At 37.1% G+C, this 22,964-nt stretch overlaps 1 protein-coding gene across 11 annotated transcripts in view; it reads left to right on the forward strand.

The window, feature by feature from the left end:
- The window catches only part of Mllt10 (MLLT10 histone lysine methyltransferase DOT1L cofactor), a 154,827-nt gene that overhangs the window by 77,501 nt on the left and 54,362 nt on the right, over positions 1-22,964 (forward strand). For 9 of the 11 annotated variants that reach the window (XM_041630615.1, XM_041630614.1, XM_041630613.1 and 6 more), the window contains 5 exons: positions 44-139; positions 11,265-11,520; positions 14,093-14,662; positions 21,706-21,750; positions 22,565-22,597. In XM_041630615.1, the coding sequence (XP_041486549.1) occupies positions 44-139; positions 11,265-11,520; positions 14,093-14,662; positions 21,706-21,750; positions 22,565-22,597 (1,000 nt within the window). The remainder of the gene's footprint in view (positions 1-43; positions 140-11,264; positions 11,521-14,092; positions 14,663-21,705; positions 21,751-22,564; positions 22,598-22,964) is intronic. The other 2 variants (XM_041630616.1, XM_041630617.1) reach the window with 2 other exon arrangements.

Raw genomic sequence — 22,964 nt, forward strand, 5'->3', positions numbered from 1 at the left:
TATATGAATTATTAATTTTAAAACATCTTTTGTTTATTTTTAGAAATACAAAGAAAAGGACAAACACAAACAGAAACACAAGAAGCAACCAGAACCATCACCTGCCTTGGTTCCTTCGTTGACTGTTACTACAGAAAAAGTAAGATTGAAGTATCAAATTTTGTTTTTTTAAAATATTTATTTATTATGTATACAGTGTTCTGTTTGTATGTGTGCCTGCAGGCCAGAAGAGGGCACCAGATCTCATTACAGATGTCTGAGCCACCATGTGGTTGTTGGGAATTGAACTCAGGACCTTTGGAAGAGCAGGCAATGCTTTTAACCTTTGAGCCATCTCTCCAGCCCTCAAATTTTGTTTTATGTAATTAATGAAATACTGGTTTTTAACTTCCAAGGAGTCTCTTGATTCCCAGTGCTCTGGTTACAATTTTGCCCACCTTTCTAGCCATGTATGCACTTAGAACTATCGCCTTTTTAGTCCTTTATGCTGTTTTCTGTTTATTCTGTTCTTGTCTTCAAGGACCATGTATAGATAATAAGTGAATGACACCGTCTAAATTAAGAAATAGGGTTTAATTCAGACTTTAGCTACCTGTGACTTAGAAATCTGGCTTCACCATTTAGTAATTGAACCTTAGGTTGATTTACCTCTCTGCAACACTATTTCAATACCTGTAAAATAGGGGAAATAATAATTGAAATTGATTAAGATAAAATATTTAATATTACTAATGTTAAATATTATTAAAAACATTAAAAGAACACATACATCTGGTTCATATTAATTGTTAGGCATCACTCAGATTATCATAAGATGATTTGAAAACAGCCTAGAAATGGGAACATTTGACTGGGAAAGAGGGATGATTGAGGAAGTGCATTTGGAGATGAGGCCAATATAAGGGTCTTTGCACAAAGGTCTAGCTACATAGGCCTCGTGTAAAACCTTGCCTTGGTGTTAGTGAAAATGGAGCTATTAGGCAGAACTGAAATTAAATATGGTTTGTAACTTGAGTTTTATAAGGTGTTTCAGTTGCTTTGGTGAAGAGATGGGGAGGAGAGAAGGTAGGAAGACTAGACGCCAGAGAGGCTATAAGGAGGTTCTTAAAATAGCCTGCCACTGACCGTGGTACTAAAACTGGAGATACAGGGGTGCTCAAATTTTGGGTACATTCAAACACGAACCCCTTCTGATTTTCTAAAAGATACGCATGAGGCTTTAGAAGAAAGAATTGTCATGTATACAGGTTTTGGTATCAGAACATGTTACCACAGTTCAGCATTTTAAAATAAAATAAAAATTTATCATGTCTCTGGTTCTGTTTGCAAGATAGTCTGGATACATTGTACTAGTATATCATAGGTAAAGGCTAAAATCAGAGTGTCAGATCGCCTCTCAGTGGGATGAATCTTCTAAACTCAGGTTGTGGTTGTAGGATTTTGAGGCTCCATTTCTGTGTCAGCCACCCCCTTTCCAGGCAGCCCACTTTTCTTCCCTAGGTCCCTCTCCCTGGTCAGCTCCTTCATCCCAGAGCAGGGAGCATCATGTTTAGTGTTTTTCTAACTTTACTTCTGCTGTGTCTTCTGCCTTTAATTAATTTGCAGTCCTTTATATTCAGAACCAGATTGTCTTATTTTTATGGTAGAACAGGAGGGTGAAAGAGGAAAAAGCCTTTGATTTTGGTACCTGGAGATTTAGTTTTTGTGTCATTGTTTTTCTAAAAAGTTCATAGAAGCATGTAAGCATCAATTTATTTCTGTTTTTAAATTTGTGACAAATTGAGCCTAATCGTTAAAAAAAGTAATCTTAATAGATCCGTTACTTTTTATAATTAGTAGGGGACATAGTAGTTTTCTTACCATCATTGCCAATCACTTAAGGGTTTTAATTTTGCGTCCCCAGTGGTTTCCACATGCAAGAAGATTTTCTGTGGTTAGTGAGATTTCCTTCTTGTAGTATTTATAGGAGAGGATAAAGACCACCCTCCCTCCCTTGCTATTTCCTTCTTTCTTTCCTGTTTTGTATTGAAGTTAGAATACCAGGCCTCATTACTGCTAGGCAAGTGGTTTCCTACTGAGCTGTACCCCAGCACCAGCCCTGTAAGACTTGTTTGCTTTCAAGATGGGGTTTCTCTGAGTGACAGCCCTGGCTGTCCTGGAAATGCACTTTGTGGGCCAGGCTGGCCTCTGCCTCCCGAGTGCTGGGATTAAAGGCGTGTATCACCACCTTCTGCCAAGACTTTTTGAATTGCTTTCCTATGTTTCATTTTTATACTTAAAAATTTTAAAGATTAATATTTTAAGAAATCTTACAGACTTGTTATAATGAAGTCAAAGTACAAATTTATAAAAGTCACTTTCTTTTTGTTCTTTCCCTGCACTATCTACCAAGACAGTTATATTTGAAGGTTAAGCTTTTCTTTTGTTTGTTTTTTGTTTGTTTTCACACAGGTTTCTCTATGTACCCCTGGGTGTTCTGTAGACCAGGCTGACCTCTCTACCTCAGAGATCCACCTGCCTCTCTTTCCCCAGTGCTGGGATTAAAGGCATGTGCCACCATTACCTGGCTACTTTTTAAAGTAATCTTAATTTGGAGAAAATATAAATGCTTATTTTATAATAAAGTTCAGTATACCAGATACATTGGTTATTTTGTTACTTTTAATTTAGTTATAATCGTTATGTAATAAGTTACACATATTTTAAGTAAAACAATATTAAAATTATAAAGAGGATGATAAGGAGGAAGCAGGTCTCAGTGTCTTGATTTGCCTGGCTAGAAATTGCACAGAATGCCACCTACCTCTGTCTCCGGAGTGAGTGCTGGGGTTAAAAGTGTGCAACGACACAACAAAAAAAAATGCATTTTTGATAAATTTTCAAGTACATGTATTAATAAAAACTACCACCATGGTTTTAGGCAAAAAATGTGTTTTACAATTATCTTCTGTGTCTCCCATTCCCATCTCTCCTTAGGTAATTCTGCTTTTTGTAGCTTTAAATTAGCTTGAATTCTTTAGAAAGTTTAAAAGGAGAAACATACAGTGTGACCCTTTTTAAATTTTAGTTTGGATTATTTCATTCTGCATAAGATTTGAACTGTGTTATGTGTATCAATAGTTGAATCATTTCTGTCATTGTCTGCTTTCTTGTTTTATGGCTAGAATAGCTTGCTTATTGATTCAGTAGTTGGTGAATATCTAGGTTTCTGGTTTGGGGCTATTACAAATAAAGCTGCTATGAGCATATTGCAAGCCTTATATAGATGTATGCTTTTTATCTTTTTGACTTTTGTGTAGCACAAATAATTAAAACCTAGAGACAGATATTGGGAAAAACAGAGTAGCCAACCACTCGAGAGACCTTTTACCTCTCTCTACCAATGCTCAGACCTAAGGGATGATCTTCACATTGCCAAACCTCAGACTGGACACTCCACTGAGCTCCTCTCCCTTATATTCTTCTCTCTGCCCAGCCACATTGCTTCTCTGTCCACCTCCCTATTGTTGGGGTTAAAGGCACGTGATCCCCAGTGCTGGGTTCACCTTTGTATGAGCTCTGTTTTCCTTTTAGACAGACAGTTTTAATCTTCTGTAGCCCAGGGATTGAACTCACAATCCACCTGCCTCAGCCTCCCAAGTGCTGGGATTAAAGGCATATGCCACAACTGCCCGGCTTTGTTCTCTTTATTTTTAATTTTAACTGCTGCTTTACTTGGGATTAGTGTTGGCATATCTTTATTCATCCATTTCCTTCATACTCTGTGTGTCTATACTTAATGTCTTAGTTACTTTTCTGTTGTGATAACAACATTGACAAAGGCAACTCAAGAAAAGTAGCTTATTCTGTCTAATGGTTCCAGGATAAAGTCCATCCTGGCAGAGAAATCCCAGCTCTAGGAGCCTGTCTGAGCCGTGGCGAGTTAGTCACACGGCACTTGCAGAGGGAAATGGCTGTCTGTGCTAAGCTCTTCCACTTTTTTGGTTTTTGAGTCAGGGTATCTCGGTGTAGCTTTAGAGACTGTCCTGGAACTCACTCTGTAGACCAGGTTGGCCTCAAACTCAAGATATCCACCTGCCTCTGCCTCCTGAGTGCTGAGATTAAAGCTGTGCACCACCACCGCCACTGGGGTACTCTTCTACTTGAGTCCATGATCCTAGCCCAAGGACTGTGGCTGCTTGCAATGATGAAGCCTTCCTACCCCCAATTAACCTGGCCAAGATAACCTCCCTTGAATAAGCCAGGTGGTCCTAGATGTCATCATGTGACAGTTTAGATTAACCATTGAAAGTAGGTTTCTTCTAGGCCACACATGGTTTTTGAACTTTGATCTACTCTGACAATCTTTCTGTGATTAAACCATGTTTAGGACACTTAATTTATATACTATGGCTACTAGGGACCTTAATTGTTACTCTTTACTATTTGTTGATTTTGTTTTTTCTTTATCATTACAGCCTTTTGTGATTTTTTTTTTTTTGTATTCTGTTCTCCTTTTTTTTTGTTCTCCCTTCCCCTTCCTCTCTTTTTGTTTCTGGCCTTTATCTTGCTTATAATGGTCTATTCTATTGAGGCACTGTTTGAGGATCTTCTGTGTGGCTCTAGGTGGACTCGACTCAGTGTTCTTGTGTATTGGTTTCCAGAATGCTAAAATTGGGTGTAGGTTACCATACCTTTTATTGAACATCAAACCACACACACACTTTTAATTACTGGCTCAATGATTTTGATATTCTTGTTGTATCTGATGCTGTTTTTGATGCTCTTAGTTTTTTTTTTTTCTTTTTTTTTTTTCGAGACAGGGTTTCTCTGTGGTTTTGGAGCCTGTCCTGGAACTAGCTCTTGTAGACCAGGCTGGTCTCGAACTCACAGAGATCCGCCTGCCTCTGCCTCCCGAGTGCTGGGATTACAGGCATGCGCCATTAATTTTAATTTTTTATTAATATTTATTGAGCTCTACATTTTTCTCTGCTCCCCTCTCTGGCACTCCCCTCCCCCCTTTAGCCCTCCCCTAGGTCGCCATGCTCCCAATTTACTCAGGAGATCTTGTCTTTTTCTACTTTCTACTTCCCATGTAGATTAGATTTATGCAAGTCTCTCTTAGTGTCCTCATTATTGTCTAAGTTCTCTGGGATCTTTGCTTTATGTTTAAAAATCGCCTTTGAGTGAGTACATGTTGTGATAATTGTCGGAGTTATCTCACTCAAAATAATGTTTTCTAGCTCCATCCATTTTCCTGCAAAATTCAAGATGTCGTTATTTTTTTCTGCTGTGTAGAACTCCATTGTGTAAATGTACCACATTTTCCTTATCCATTCTTCGGTCGAGGGGCATTTAGGTTGTTTCCAGGTTCTGGCTATGACAGACAAAGCTGCTATTAACATAGTTGAGCACATGTCCTTGTGGCACAATTGAGCATCCTTTGGATATATACCCAAAAGTGGTATTACTGGGTCTTGAGGAAGGTTGGTTCCTAATTTTCTGAGAAATTGCCACACTCTCATCCAAAGGGGTTGTACCAGCTTGCATTCCCACCAGCAATGCAGAAGTGTTCCTTTTTCCCCACAACCTCTCCAGCATAAGTTGTCATCAGTGTTTTTGATCTTGGCCATTCTTACTGGTGTAAGATGGAATCTCAGAGTTGTTTTGATTTGCATTTCTCTGATGACGAAGGATGTTGAACATTTCCTTATGTCTTTCAGCCATTTTAGATTTCTCTTTTGAGAGTTCTTTGTTTAGGTCTGTACTCCATTTTTTTTTTAAAATTGGATTATGTGTTCTTTTGGTGTCCAATTTCTTGAGTTTTTTTGTATATTTTGGAGATCAGACCTCTGTCTGATGTGGGGTTAGTGAAGATCTTTTCCCATTCTGTAGGCTGCTGTTTTGTCTTGTTGACTGTGTCTTTTGCTTTACAGAAGCTTTTTAGTTTTAGGAGGTCCCATTTATTAATTGTTTCTCTCAGTGTCTGTGCTGCTGGGGTTATATTTAGGAAGTGGTTCTCTGTGCCAATGCGTTCAAGTGTACTTCCCACTTTCTCTGAGATTCAATGTGGCTGGCTTTATGTTGAGGTCTTTGATTCATTTAGACTTGAGTTTTATGCATGGTGACAGATATGGATCTATTTTCATTCTTCTACATGTTGATATCCAGTTATGCCAGCACCACTTGTTAAATATGCTTTCTTTTTTCCATTGGATATTTTTTGCTTCCTTGTCAAAAATCAGGTGTTCAAAGATGTATGGATTGATATCCAGGTCTTCTATTTGGTTCCATTGGTCCTCCTGTCTGTTCTTATGCCAAAACCAGGCTGTTTTCAGCACTGTAGCTCTGTAGTAGGGTTTGAAGTCAGGGATTGTGATGTCTCCAGAAGTTCTTTTATTGTACAGGATTGTTTTGGCTATCCTGGGTTTTTTGCTTTTCCATATGAAATTGAGTACCATTCTTTCGAGGTCTTTAAAGAATTTTGCTGGGATTTTGATGGGCATGAATTGAATCTGTAATGTTCTTAGTTTCTTGAAGATTTTTTTTAAAATAATCTTTTAGTAGTCCTTGCTTGCTGCAGAGATTACCATGTCCTAGTAAAAGGAACCAGAGTAAATAGACAAACCTTCAGTAGTATTCTGGTGTGAGGTATGGGCAGAGAAGGCTTTCTATATTTGTATTAAGTCTTAGAACTTAAGTGTTTCTGTGACTATGAATTTTACAAATGTTTCTCCGTTTTTAACCATCCCTCTACCTCCCTTAAGGGGGAAAACCGGGTGTACTGATAGAAGTTATAGTCCCCCAACCCCCAGCACTAATAAAACTCGAACATGTCAAGGTATGGTTAGCTAGTTCCTCCCGAGGGCAGGACTTGTTAAGTACAGAATGCTTTGAGTGGTTCTAAGATTGCTGCCAAGCCTTACAATCAGAGTTGATTCCCAGGCTCCATCCACCTGGTCTAACGAAAAAACCAGCTCTGACAGATAGACACACAAATGTGCACCGTAGTACACCCTTCCCCACGGAATCAATAACAACAGACAAAAACAGATGTTCTAAGTACTCTCTGGTGGTTTCTTTTGTGAATCCCTGGGGACTATTCTTCTAAATTCTCTGAGGACCTGCTAGAGTTTCTAGAGGTAAAATTCTCAACTGTGAGGGTCCTCCTGGGAGTTTTTCCCTCGGCCTGGTCTACACTGACCTATTAGGTTTCCCAGCTCTAGTTTACCCAGCTCTAGTTTAGTTGCTTACTCTGATATAAGTTAAGTCATATTTCTCTCTTTTATTTGCTTCTCTAGTGTGTTGGGGAGCAGCTTGTTTGTGACTACTTTTCTGGTGATTTTCAGGCTGTTATGTACACTTTGTGTTTCATTTCAGAGTGAAGACTTAAAAGCTCTTTAGGTTGGACTACAAAGTAGGAATCCTAATGTCTTAGACATTTACTGATAGAAACTACATCTTCTAACTTTGGTATAATGTTTGCTTTTTTATGGATTGTTAAGAAAATATCTTGTTTTTTTTCGTTTGATTTCTTCTTTGTTGCAGAGGTTAATTAGAATTCTTTTAGTGCCAGGCATTGGTGGCGCAGTCCTTTAATCCCAGGAGGCAGAGACAGGTGATCTCTGTGAGTTCAAGGCCAGTCTGGTCTTCCAGGACAGGCTCTAAAGCTACAGAGAAACCCTGTCTCCCCCCCCCCAAATAGAATTGTTTTACTTTGTTTTGAAATATCTTCCATTTATCTTGGTTATTTGTTTTTAATTTACTTTCTTTATGTCACTTCCTTTAAATTTATTGACTCTTCTGTTGTTTTGTTTATTTCCTAACTCATTTTTTTACTATTTGTTCATCCAGTTATTGTTGAAAGATAGGTATGAATAGCTGAGGGTTTGAAGGTAATGGGAGGAACGAACTATGCAGGTGAAACATATCAGGAAGGGAGACTCTAGCCGGTTACTCTGGGTTGAACGTGGGTGGGTAAATAGGTATACACACAAGCTGACAGAAGTATGCACAAAGGCCAGAAACACACACACAGGTAGAGAAAGAAGCTCTGTCTGTCTGGATCTTACTATGTAGACCATGCTGGCCTTGAAGTCACAGAGACAGGATAAGGTTCTGTCTTTCCACTGGCTTCCAAGGTTTAATCTCAAGTCTCCATTTCTGTTTTTTGAATTAGGATAATTTCTATAATGGGTTCTCCAAGTTATCTAGGGAAAATCTGTGGCTCTTTTGAGACTTTTGTCTGTAGTGTGAATTCTAGTTTGTCTTAATAATAAAAACACAGAGTCAGATATAGGGGTAAATGCTGACAGAGAAGTAGAGCAGCCAGCCCCTAGTTCTTCTACGACATCCTTCCCACTGAATAGGGTGTCCTATCTCTACTAGTCCTCAGTCTGCACTCCTATCCTCCTCCTGCCTTATATTCCTCTCTGCCCAGCCATATCCCTTCCAGTCTACACCTTCTTAGTGTTGGAATTAAAGGTATGCGACTAGATACTGGGATTAAAAGTGTAAGCCACCACTGCCTGGCTCTGTTTCTCTTTGAGACTGGATGAGTCTAGTGTAGCCCAGGGTGGCATTGAATTCACAGAGGCCTCTGCCTCCCCAAGAGCTGGGATTAAAGGTTTGTGCTACCACTGCCTGGCCTGTGGCTGACTAGTATCCTGCCCCTAACTCTGATTCTCAGGCTAACTTTATTTGTTACAGCACAAACGAAATATCATATTTGTCAAGTATTTTACACCTACTCATGATTGAAGAAATAGCCCTTCTCTGTTGTTACTTTCCAATTCACCAGCATAAATGACAGAGCCTTGTACAACAATATGACACAAATACAGATTTTAAATAAAACCATAACTGAAAATTTTGGTTCCCTAGTACAGAGTCATTTCTTCTTTATAAATTTAAGGGTTTTGTTTAAAGTAGGAAATAATTTGTACCTAGTATAGCAACTTAGTAGTTATATTAATGTCATATTTTAGCAGCAGCCTAGTGACTCCAGGCTGTGAAACAAAGCATATTCTTAATTACTCATTAAATTGCCTGTAAATCAGAACGACCAATGTTTGCACGCATTAATTGATTCTTATTACAACCAAATAGCCAGTTTTCTTTCTAGTGGAAAGGATAGAGAGACTGTATTATGGGGCTGGGAAGATCTCAGTAGGTAAGAGCTCTTGTCAGAGAACCCAGATTTGGTTCCTAGCCCCAAACTTGATGATAACAGCCACCTGTAACTCTTAGTTCCAGAAGATCTGACACTCTCTTCTGACCTCTGCAGGCGCTGCATGTTCATGGTAAATAGACAAAATACCTATAACACATAGAATAAAAATAAATGAAGCCTTTAAAATTACATTTGTAAATGTTAATTTAAAAAAGGACTGGGGCTGGGCGGTGGTGGCGCACGCCTTTAATCCCAGCACTCAGGAGGCAGAGGCATGTGGATCTCTGTGAGTTTGAGGGTTGCCTGGGCTACAAGAGCTATTCCAGGACAGGCTCCAAAGCGGCAGAGAAACTCTGTCTCAAAAAAAAAAAAAAAACAAAAAAAAAAAACCAACAACAAAAGGGACTGGGGTTGCTAGAGACAGGGTTCAGTGAGTAAAAGCACAAGTAGTGTTTGTAGAGGATTTGGGTTCAGTTTTTAGCACCCACGTGGTGACCTTGGGTTCATTACTCAACCACCCTTAGGATGGTAGCTCAGAACCAATTCCAGGGGTATCTGACCTCTTCTTTTGAACTCAAGCATGCACTTGGTGTACCACAGACGTACATGCAGGGAAAACATTCGTATACACTTAAAAACCAGAAACGGCTATATGCCTTCAGTCGAGTGTACCCTAGCCACCTTTCTTTGACTTTGACAGCATACACAATGGGATCATTATAAGGAAGGAAGGGGTTTTTTTTTAGATCTTAGTTTCAGTGTAGAGTTGCTTGGTCTCATTGCTTTAACCTGCATTGGTAGAGGTCATCTGTTCATCTCAAGGTGAAAAGGGGAAGTTAGCCCCTGAGTGTCTTCTTCACAGGCACGTCCTTGGTGCCTAATTCCACTAGGCCCCACACGTAGGTTCCACTGCCTTGACTTGTTAGCCAGGTCTTAGCATTGGGTCCTTGGATATATTCAAGATCTAAACTCTAGCAAGTATCAGGGATCTGCCTGCCACTGCCTCCCAAGTGCCACCACTACCCAGCAAGATTTGATTTTCAAAACATTTCTCTTTGTTTTTTCTTTTGAACATTGATTTTGCAAAAATCACCAGTCATTTTTAAAACTGATTTTTTATTTTTCAATTTCAAGTTTATTCTCAGACTAAGTGTTGCATAGAAATTAATACTTGTGTATCTTTAGATTTTTTAATTTCACATTACGTTTGATAACAGGTATATCACAAAGATTTATTCAAAATTTATTACTAGTTATGTTCAAGGTAGTGTATTTAAACACATCGGATACTTGTGAATATACTGGTGATATAAAGTCTCTTGCTCCTGAGGGATGCTATGAATCGTGTTAATTAGCATACATCTAGTTTGTGTACATCCACACTCACTTTATTTGCCTTTATTTGGCCATACATTGCATTTAAGATGATTTCTAAACCCAGAAACTGCTTGTCTACACAATCTTTATCTTATTTTCCTTTAGTCATATGCACATCATATAGCTTTACTTCAGTTTGCAGAGAAATGATTTGTGTTTCAAATACTGGAACTTTGTTGTTACGTTCTAGGAGGGAGCCTAATGCATGTAGTCCTCTAGTGGATGATGTGCTTTTTGTTCTCTATAACACTGACTACTGTTTTGAACACTAAAGCTTATAATTTCATGGCTAAGCAATAGTATGTTCTTGGTGAAAATAATGCTTGAAAAATGAACACCTTTGGTATTGCTTTTTAAAATATATTAATAAGGTCAAGTATTACTTGCTGCAGCCTTACCTTCAGTCAGTCATCTTATTTATTATAGATACTTTGTTTCAAAGTAGTGATAGGGTAGGGTATGGAAGCCCAACATGTGAAAGGCCCTGGGGTTGATTGTGAAGATGGTAAACCAGCAAAAAAAAAGAAAGAAAGAAAATAGATTTTATGGTATGATTTTCTTTGGTAGAGCCTGACTTTTTTAGAATGGAAATGTTCACATAAGTTCAGTGCTTATTTATACTGTTTACTTTAGCCAAATATAATTAGTTCTTTTTTTCCTTTTACTTCCCCCTTCTTTCTTTTTTTTCCCTTCTTTTTTTGTTTTTTTGTGTGTTTTTTTTCAATCAAAATGTTAGACTTACACAAGCACTAGCAACAACTCTATATCTGGATCATTGAAGCGCTTGGAAGATACTGCAGCACGATTTACAAATGCAAATTTCCAGGAAGTCTCTGCACACACCTCTAGTGGAAAAGATGTTTCAGAGGCTAGAGGGTCAGAGGGAAAAGGGAAGAAATCTTCAGCTCACAGCTCAGGTCAAAGGGGAAGGAAGCCTGGTGGTGGACGAAATCCAGGAACAGCTGTGTCAGCATCTAGCCCCTTTCCACAAGGTATTATATTTTAGTAAAAATACTTATTTTGATAGTAGCCAGTAGTTGTTAATATTTTGTAAAAGAATTCATTTTTTTCTTATGACTAAGGATTATTCTAGATTATGTAAGTAGTTGGTAGTGTAGGATTACTTCCAAAAGTAGTGTTTCATTTTAAAGTGTTTCTAGAGCTTTTGTTCTGTTTATTGAATGATTTATGTTTTTTAAACTGTAATTTTAATGTTTAAATGGCTATAGAATAGGGATCAAGATTGGGGAGAAAAAGTCGTCCTCCCCCCAGAATAGGTATTCTTTCTGTAAGTTGTTTTTATTTACTTCTCCTAATAACATTTTATGTTTTAGTAAGTAGATGAGAATTAAGTAAATTTTATTGAATCCAAGTAGGTATTAGTGATACTATAAGCAGTGCGTTAATTATAAAGCTTGAAGTAGACTTTTACTCAACAGCCCTATGTTCTATGATCAGCCTGCTGTATCAACAGGATGCCCTATATATTTGAGTTTTACATAAATGGCAAATCGTATTTTAGTGTGTTTCCCAAATACTGTTTGGTTAAAGAATGAAGTTCAATATTAATTGGGCATGTGTAATTTTATGGAAAATAGGAACACTGTTACATTTCAAAGTATATACACTAATGTTCTTGCTTTATATGTCATTTTAAATGTCAACACAAATACCTTGAATAACAGAAATGTTACAATTTGAAAGAAACCAAGTTAAGTAGCTTGTTCACTTGTGTGTCTGTTGTTCCCTTAGAAATGAATGAAAGGACTGTCATTTATCTTTGTTGAAGCATTTGTTAGACTTAAATCCAAGGTCTTAATGGTAATATATAAATAGTAGATTCTTAATCTGCTGACCTTTCATTAAAAATATATTCATGTATGTCATAATAGGAATAATTTGGAGCTACAAGTATAAGCCAGGTATATGTATGTGAATGTATTTCTTTTTGGACAGAAAGTTCAGTAGGCATAGATAAAACAAAATGCCAAAGTTACTATTTTATTTAAATAAAAATTAGTGTTATTTTTATACCACTTTGAAAATCAATCAAACCTTAATTAACCTTAAATGTAACTTCATTTACATGTTAAATGAATGTTGTATTAGCAGAAGTCAATTAATCTCATTAAAATTGTTTATTTGAGTTTTTGAGATGCAGCCCAACATGGCTTTAATATCCTGTGTGGGTTCTGATCATCCTTTCTCAGTCCTCCAAGTGTAGGGATTATAAGTGTGGGTCACCAGACCTGCTGTATTCTTAAGTTTTTCTTTGTATGAAGTGCTATTCAATTTTGAAGAGGTAGCTCCTGTGGTTTTGGAACTTTGTAATATTAAAGATAGGAAAAATGTTATAGTTATGTGAAGTAACCAATAAAATGTTGAAATATGAAGCTAGGGTATTTAAGATGGCCTTGTTTTTTTATTAACTTTTTATTACCTGTGGATTATAGAAAATTTAAATATACCAATAGAAGTATTTGATATTTTTAATATTGTGTATGTGTGCATGTGTGTACATGTGTGTGTTTTAGTGTGGGATTGAGAGTAGGGTCTCCCATATGTTGTGCAAACTCTACAGTTAAGACTTAATGAAACAGTAGATATCTGAGCTGTCTGAGCTGAGTCTGTTTAATTTAGTTGCTTATTTCATTTGGCAAACAAGGAAAGAGTATTCTGAAATAGGGGTGATGGAAACTTTTCTCCCAGGGCAATTTTCTACTAGGCACATAAGGATTTAGAGTTTCTTAAACTGCATAATGGCAGGGGTTGCTAAGTGTTTTGACTAGAGTGAGGAGAGAATAAGCAGTTGGAAAAGAGGCAAGGAAGAGCTACCTCTTTTTCCATGATTTTTCATTCTTGTTTTTAGACTTACTTACTTTATGAGTGTTCTGTCTGTGTATGTCTGTGTCCTCTGTGTGTGCCTGAAGAGGTCAGAAGAGGGTATAAGATCCCCTGGAATGGGAGTTACAGATGATTGTAAGTCACTTTATGGGTGCTGGGAGCCAAACTTGGTACTCTGCAAGAGGAACAAGTACTCTAAACTATCGAGCCATCTCTCTACATGGTAATTTCTTTTTAAAAATCATGATTGTTCATTTCCATTATGAACAAAGGACGGTTCCCAATGAGCAGTGGTGGCACACACCTTTAATTCCAGCACTTCGGAGGCAGAAACAGGCGATCTCTGTGAGTTTGAGGTCAGCCTTGTCTATAAAGTGAGTTCCAGGATAGCCAGGACTACACAGAGAAACCCTGTCTGAAAAATAAAACAAAACAGAAAGATCAGGTTAAATAAGACATAGCTAGTGTCTTAGTAATACAGTACAATTCAAGAGTGAGTATGTGATACTGCCTTTGACAAGTGTTCTAATCTTAATTTTAGAGATAAAGTTGATTTCTTGTATCAAACTTTGTTACATAGAGTTATAACCTATGTTTTATAATTTACTTTTGAAACATCCTTTTCTTTTTGATAATTGTGTTATGTCTGTTGGTTAGAGGAACTTTGTGCCCAAGTTTTTTTCCTCCACTACCTTTGGTGTTTTTTGTGTTTTGCTGCAGGCAGTTTTTCAGGAACTCCAGGCAGTGTAAAATCATCTTCTGGGAGTTCAGTGCAATCTCCTCAGGACTTCTTAAGTTTTCCAGACTCAGATCTGCGGAATGACGGTTATTCTCACTCCCAGCAGTCATCATCAACCAAAGATGTACATAAAGGAGAGTCTGGAAGCCAGGAGGGGGGAGTAAATAGTTTCAGTTCTTTAGTGGGTCACCCTGTGGCCTCAACTGTTATTTCACAGCCTAAAAGCTTTGAAAATTCACCTGGAGATTTGGGTAGTTCCAGCCTCCCTACAGCAGGATATAAGCGAGCTCAGACTTCTGGTATAGAAGAAGAAGCTGTAAAAGAAAAGAAACGAAAAGGAAATAAACAAAGTAAACATGGGCCTGGCCGACCCAAAGGAAACAAAAATCAAGAAAATGTTTCTCACCTCTCAGTTTCTTCTGCTTCACCAACATCATCTGTTGCATCAGCTGCAGGAAGTGTAACAAGCTCTAGCCTTCAGAAATCTCCTACGTTGCTCAGGAATGGAAGTCTGCAGAGTCTTAGTGTTGGCTCATCTCCAGTTGGTTCAGGTAGAGATTTGTGCCTTGTTTTCCATTTCATTTCTTCACTATCCTTTCTTTCCCTCGCCAGAAAGTTATGAACAGTTGTTATTAGTTCATTTTGAATTGGTGAGCTACATTTAATTAACATGACATTTCTTATTTTTTATTTATTTATTTATTTTTTTGAGGACAGGCGCTTAATAAATATCCCAGGCTGGCCCGAATCACTCTGTAACCAAGGCTGGCCTCAAACTCTTGTTGGTGGATCAGCCTCCCAAGTGCTGGGTAATTAACATGACACTTTAATTTTTTAAAAAATATTTGTTTATAAATAAAAGATAGGAGCTCATTAAATGGCCCATACTGTCCTGGATCTCTCTGTAACCCAGAATGGCCTTGGACTTTTGGCCTCGTGAATCAGCCTTCCAAGTGTTGGAATTGCAGTGGTCTGTTCCATGACTGGCCAGTTTTCAGGAGGAGATGGCACTGTAGCATATGTATGGAGGCCAGAGGACAACTTGAGCAGTTGATTATCTTCTTTCTTCCACTGTGTGAGTCTCAGGTCATCAGACTTGGAGGCTAACATTTATTTAAACCTTTGAGCCATCTCAACTATTTTTTTCATTTCCTAATGAGAAAAGTGAAAGTATTTTACAATCCTGGCAAAACTAGTGCTAAATATTTAAGCACCAAATAATGTCATGTGTTACTAAATATAGACTAGCTTATCATTCATCTGGTATTTCCCAGTTGTGCTTGTGCTCCACCTGCACACTATGTCTAACACTAAAACCGGATTCACATCTTAACATGGGAACAGTTCTCCATTGACTTTTGGTGTCTTCTTGTTTTGAGCTCTTTTGCAAAACTCATCTCTAATTTTCTCTTTCTCTATAATTGTACACAAATAATGTGAATTACTCTGACTTAAAGTTAGTATTTGTTAGGTACATTTCATGTCGAATGATACCTGAATTGTTTTAAATGTATTTAGAGATTTTTTTTAACCATTATTTTTATCTCAAATTAGAGTTGATTACATAGATTTGAACATGGTCCCCAACCTTGCTTTTATTTTTGATTTTGTAATAACTGTCCTGGTCTTGTTTAGAAGTGACTATTTAGTACACATAAGCCTGAAATTGGCCGTGAATCAGTTATCCATGTCTTGTTGGTGCTGAGATTACAGGTGTGCATCACCTTTTATCATTATTTTTATGACAGTACACATGAATTTATATGTAGTGCTCATGTCACTGGTATGCTTCTATGCAACCTGTAATTTGTGTTACAATTTTAAGTCTTTAAAAATGCTGGACTTGCCTGCTTTATTCATTTTAATGATTTTTGTTATAAGTGTTTGTGTGCCTGGTGGTTTCTGAGGCCAAAAGTATGTGTAGGATCCCTCTGCAACTGGAGTTACAGATGATCGATTGTGAGCTGCTGTGTGGGTGCTGGGAACTACCTGTCCTACATAGCTCTGGCTGTCTCATTGCTCAGAACATTGAAACCCACAGACATTTGCTAGCCTCTGCTCTAGCTGACATCATGCCTCAGCTTTTTTTTTTTTTTTAAAGATTTATTGTTTTTTGATTTTCATTTATGTGTATCTGTGTGGCACATGTATGGGCACCTATGGAAGTCAGAATAGATGAGGGCATTGGATCTCCTGGAGATGAGTTTAACAGGCTGTTGTGAGCTGTCCGGTATAGTTGTTGAATCCAGGTCCTCTGGAAAAACTACAAAAGCTCTTAACTACCAAGCCATCTCTTCAGCACCAACCCTTAACAGTTTCAAGTTTCATTTGTCTGTCACTTTTCTTTTCCTGTGATGAGATAATTGGGTTTCAATAAATCTTGACTGTAAAGCTCTCTGCTAGCTTTGGATTTCTGATGGTTGAAATGAGATTTCAGTTAAGAAACACTATTTTGGATAAGATCAGTTTTATTAGCCCATAATGAGGGAAGGAAGAAATAGTGTATAAAAACAGTTAAATTTTTTCTTTATATTTTATATTGTATATTTTATAAATACAAAATAAAAGAATCTTTAAATGGCTTGTGTATTAACTTCAGTAAGAGGAAGTAAGCAAAAATAACAGTAACCATTCCAAGAAGCATACATATGCAATTCTGTATGAAAACACTGTGTTATCTGTTACGTTAGGTCTCACTAAGTGCATTGTTATTTATATCTCAATTAGTAATAGTTTTATAAAGGGCTATTGATGTCCCTGTTCCAGAGCTGGTAAAACTGAGGTTTTGAGGGTAAAGTTGCCCCATATATCCTGGAGTTTTTTGTTTGTTTCTAATAGATTACTTTGGTGCCTGTGGTTTTGTAAACAGCCCCCAATTTAGTGGAATTTCTAAAATTGTTACATTGCTAGCACTATGCCATGGAGGGGGGTTGAAGGTCAGTCCTCAGTCTTGGTGTTACTGACTTGTGGGATAGTCTTTGTATTCAGTATTTGTCTTTTTTACATGTTTACCAGAATCCCCAGCCCCTCTCATTAGTTGTTAGTAGCACTCCCTCCATAATAAAAATGTCTCTAGACATTGTTAAATGTCCCCAGGAGGCCAAAGTTGCCTCTGGTTCAGAATCACTGTTTCAGAAAGTGGGAACAAAGTTCTTTAAAAAGATTTAAATACATTGCACATTTGAATAAATGTTTATTATTTATGCTTCCCTTGAGACTATAAGGGCCTAGCAGTCAGCCTTAACCTTTTGCTACAAAAAGCAAATTTAAATGCAAGTTTACTTATAAAAATTGGGTTCATACTATTTTAGCAAAAGTTATAATTAAATGAATACCTGACTGAGAATATAAAGCTTAAATTTATTTTTATTAAGGTCTTCACTGAGTCCTGTAATTTTTGAAACATAACCGGAAAATATTTGAATTTCAAAGTTACATTTGAATGCTTCTTTGAAACACATGCCTTTAGATTAATGGAATTAAAAAATAGCTAATTTACAGTTCTCAGAAGAGTTTTTTTTTTTTTTAAAGCTGTTAAGGAGATTTTAGGCATGAAAAGTAATGTTACTTTTAGTGAGCAGAGTTTGTGTTATATTAATTGCAGTAAAAAGCTTAATTCATATTTTTTATCTCTCTATTATATAATCATAATTATCTAAAAGGAATTCCCTTTAGAAGATACTATAGTTTCAAATCAATAAATTATTTAAAATTTTAATAATGTAAATAAATTTTAAGTTGTGCTAAAGCAAACCAAATATGTGTTAAAATAGCTAAAATTACAGGGACAGGGTTTTTCTATGTAGCTTTGGAACTCAGAGGGTTCTGCCTGTCTCCTTATCCCAAGTGCTAAGATTAAAGGCAGGCACTGCCACTGCCTGGCCATTTTATGCCTTTCTAATGAAAGTTTTGTATCTAGAACAGAGTGCTTCTTACTGATAAATTGGGAGTAAAAAGTCTGCTCTCCAGAAACTTGGCTAACTGTGTATTTAGGATGATTATACCTTCCTAAAAGTAATGTGTTAGGAATTGACAACTGCTGTCGAGCATGTGCTTTACATTGTGTTAAGCTCTTAAGATGCATTAAATATTATTATTATGTTGGACAAGAAACCAACATGTAGTTGGTTATTTTATTTGCTCTTTTGGCTCTTTTGGGGTCCTGCCACCCAGTTTTGAAATATTTCTAGCCAGCTTTTCTTAACTTAAATTATCCCATCTGCTTTTTGTCTTTGCACTTTTACCTTTCTCTATTTCTGTGTATCTTTTTTTTTTTACTCTTACTCCATGGCTAGCTTTATAGCTGGGTGACTGGTCCCTGATGTCCTCCTCTCCTTGTTATCTTGCTCCTCATCTTCCTCCTTTCTCCCTCTATTTATTTTACCTATTGCCTACCCTGCCTGTTCTTCCTCCTGACTTGCTATTGGCCGTTCAGCTCTTTATTAGACCAATCAGGTGTTCTGTCTCGAAAAACCAAAAAAAAAAAAAAAAAAAAAAAGACAGGCAGTGCAACACAGCTTCACAGAGTTAAACAAATGTAACATAAAAGAATGAAGTACATCTTCGCATCATTAAAACAAATGTTACAACAGTATAAACAAATATAACACATCTTAAAATAATATTCTACAACACTAACATGTACAGTTACTTAGCTTGTGCTGAAATCGAATTCCTGATTTGAGAAAAATTTTGTTGTAAAATTCAACTGATAGTATAATGTCATTCTTTAAGCAAGCAGTGGAATGTATGAGCAAATTTAGACAATAATGTAATTTTCAGTAATAATACCCTCATTCTTTAAATTAATTAATTTTAAATTAACTTTAAAATTAATTTTTAAAAATTAAAATTTCCTAAATTTAAAAATTAATTTTTCTTAAATTTTAAGTTCAGAAATTGTTTATTAACCATAAAAGTCATCACCATGTGGTGGTGGCACATGCCTTTAATCCCAGCACTTGGGGGCAGAGGCTGGTGAATCTCTGAGTTCTAGGCCAGCTTGGTTAGCATAGGACAGGGACAGCCAGGGCTGTCTCAACACCCCCCACCCCCCCACCCCCCGTCCCTCTAACAATTAATAAAGTAGGAAGAAGGTAGGTATGGTGGCACATGCCGTAAATCCCTGGTCTGGGGAGGCTGAGACAGCTGTAGGATCTCTGTGTGTTTAAGGCCGTGTGGTCTGCCTAGAAAGTTCCAGGCCAGCTAAAGACTGTGCAGTTGAGACTCCGGTCTGAAAAGTTTTTTGTTTGTTTTAACAACAGGTTGGTGAGTTACTAATGGTTTGTTTGTTTGTTTATGGAAGCACTGGCTAGGCGTGATCAACTGTCACACTAGTGAGGTTAGGGACTCTGTCTTGTCACTGTATATTCACTGCCAGCACAGTGCTTTTAACATAGCATGAAGTATTGTCTTTTAAAAGTGGTGAGCACTGAGTTTGTTTCTATGGGAACTGTATCATGTGTCACTGTACATGCCCTTCCAGTGCTTACAGTTAAGCTGTAATACAAATCATTTCATTGTAAAGTTTTGTATCACACTGGAAGAGAGTAGAGAGAAATTAAGCTGTACTTTGGAGTAAGAAGAAAAGTAGCTCTACATCATTTGCAGAAAGGGGAGTAAATACATATTTAAGGGATAAATCCAATAGAAATAAGAGGCTTGTGTTTGTGTCGCAGTTGGTGGGGGGTGGGGAGGGTGAGTACCAGGATTAAGAAATAGGACATTCTGGACTTAGTCTTGATAATTTATCATTTCACAATTTCATAGAAAAAAAGAGTTGCCTCATTCAGTCTATAGTAACAGTACTGTCTTATGTTCTAAAGAACACCTTAGGTACTCTGGTTTAATCCAGGCAGGACAGTTGCTGTTGTTGTTAGTATTGTTATTTTATTTGATTTTGTTTGTCTTAGCCAAGGAGCTCTTAGAACTGGAGATCCTCTTGTTTAAGTGCTAGGGTGTGCCACCATGCCTGTCTTAATACTCAGACTCTGATCCATTACTTTCTGTAAATAAACTTTTAGGTTATGAGTGCTTAGGTAGCTTTGTGCCCCTACTCCCAACTTTATTTTATGTGTGTCAGTGTTTTGTCTGTATGTTGGTGTGTGTATGGATGTGTGTGTTTGTATGTGTGTATACCACATGCATGTTTATGCCCACAGAAGACAGAAGAGGGCATAGGACGCCCTGGAACTACAGTTAGAGAAAGTTGTAAGCTGTTATAATACTAGTGCTTGGAACTGTGCTCAAGTTCGCTCTGTAAGGACAGTGAGTGTTCTTAACTCTAGCTCTGGAACCTGACCTTTTGAAACATTGAATATTAGTGTTTAGAAAATCCAAACCTTGTACTTTTCTTCTTATGACATTTTATGGTCTCATGATTTAGGGTGCTGGATAGATGATCTACTCAGTAAATCAAGTATTTACTTGGAACTCTAAGGAAGAGTTCAGATAACTATAATGCTAAGTAAAGAAGCATGTGGTAGCGTGCATCTGTAATTCCAGTTCACCTTTGGCAGGGTGGGAGGAAAACCAGAATCCCCAGTTTTCATGCCAGATAACCTCGTCTACACAGCAGTGGAAAAGTAGGGACCCTGCCTGAATCAAGATGGAAGGTTATTCCGTGACCTTCACACATGTGCCTTTACTCACATACACACATCATATATACACATTGAAAAGGAAAAGAATACAGGTGAGATCATTTAGCAGATAAAGATGCTTGTCACGCAAGCCTGGTAAACCTATATTTGATCCTGGCACTAATGCAGAGGTGGGTAAAGAACTCCACAAAATGGTCCTGCATCCTCACATAAAAACGGCATGGTGCGTCCACACCTAAATGTAGCAAGGGGTTGATGGTTTAGCATTGTTTGATGGAGCATGTCGTGTTGTTTTCAAAATAAAGTCAAGAGAAAGGCAAGTTCTTGAAATTGACCACTCAGGAGTGAAGGCCCCCACCCACTTTAGTTTCTATCAAAATAAAAGATTGCCAGTGATCAGAGATTTCTTTCTAAATTGTTCTTTATATCATGCTTGACGAAAAGCTAAGAAGCTTATTTTTAGCATACTTTCAGGTTACAGACTTAGCACTGTGGAGAAGTTAAGATGGAAGCTTTTTGATCTCTAGTTAGAGCAGAGGAAAATGAATGTATACTTGGTGCTTATGTTTAGCTTGGTGTCTCTACCTCACACACAGTGATATTCAAAGTGAACTGGGTCTTCTCACATGACTTAGACAATCCCACAGGCCTACCAAATACAGACAGTCCTATTGAGATTCTTTCTGGGTGTTTCTAACTTATGTCAGTTGGGCATAACAAAGCCATTACTTTTCAGATACTTGCTATGAACATTGATGTGTAAACCCTACCTTTTTCTTATTCCTTATACATACACATATGTATTCTTGAACTAGCCTGTTGATATTTGTGAGAATTAGGTTTAGCAAATACTATTTTATAATTTTTGTTCTTGCAGGTCTGTTTTGTCTTCTCAAATGGACTTTGTCATGAATTTCCCCCAGTTTTCTGGCCTGTTTCTTTTCTGTCACTAGCAGTTTCTTTGCTAATTCCCCTTTCCCCCTTATCCACAGAAATTTCCATGCAGTATCGGCATGATGGAGCTTGTCCAACAACTAGTAAGTTGTCCAACTGGGTTAGTAACCTGGGCTTTCTGACTCTTAGTTCAGTGCCTTGTATAATATACCGCCTTTGAGGATCTAAATATTATTTTTCAAAGTGCATTAGGTTTTTATTGTGTAGATATTTTTGTCTTACGAAGATGCCTTTGTATACTTTGTCTTGTGTTCAGGATCTATATTATAGCCAAATATTGCAAACTTTAATTATTATTGGTCTTTTACTATAGTATTTATGTTGCAAAACTGTGACTTCTGCCCTTGGTGAGAATGTTATTTTCAGTATTTGGGTGCCATTAGCCTTAATGTAGATATGTTTTCATTATTTGTATATTAGTATTAGGTAGCTTTATGTTTTGACTTCTGTATGTGTTGAAACTTACAGTGAAGTTTAAGAAGTGAAAATAAATGTTTGGTAGGGTTCGAAGATGGAATGAGATTTTGTTTTACATCTTGTTGATTATCCTGTAAGTCTGATTGTTGCACCCTGTAATACTCAATTTTAGTGTAATACTATATAGATGAATAAAGATAATATGTAGATGTCTTTTTTAAAGGAATTCTCCAAAAATATTAAAGAAAGGGTCACCATTGTGACAGTACACCTACCTATTATCTCAGGTTACTAGGCAGTATACTACTGAATGAAATGTAGCATTTAGGGAGTTATGCTTTGGAAAAAGAATAAAACTTTCAGTTTTAATAATTCAAGCAAAGATACCGAGATTTTGTTAAACTGAGTTTATGCCTATGTATTTCTTTTGTGTGTTTGAGAATGATCTTAACCTGACGTCCTTTTTTCCTTACTTAAAAGCTTTCTCAGAGTTGCTGAATGCAATACACAATGGTAAGTTTTGTTAGAATCTTCTCTGGAAGTTCATTTATCACAAAAGTTGTCTTTTGTCAAGAAGCCCAATTGAAAGTTAGGACAGTCTGATGAGTAGATCAGGTCTAGTGTTCCAGTGAGCTTGTTAATTGTTTGGTAAAACATGGTAGACTTGTCTACAGAAGGAGGGATAGATAGGTTAGTTAAGATCTTCAGTCTGGCTTTTATTGTCTCTTCTAAGTTTCTGAAAGTTTTCTGTTTGCAAATAGTCTGCTTCCGTGATCTTTCTTACTAATGCATTTGTAATTAGTATATACAAGAGGATTTTTTTGCTTTTAACTTCAATTTGGAATGTGATTTTTGTTTTTTCAGATCTTTAATACTCTTA

This window comes from Microtus oregoni, unplaced genomic scaffold (genome assembly GCF_018167655.1).
Source record: "Microtus oregoni isolate MIOR12 unplaced genomic scaffold, Mior012 000035F_ref0000213, whole genome shotgun sequence".
Classification (NCBI taxonomy): Eukaryota; Metazoa; Chordata; class Mammalia; order Rodentia; family Cricetidae; genus Microtus; species Microtus oregoni.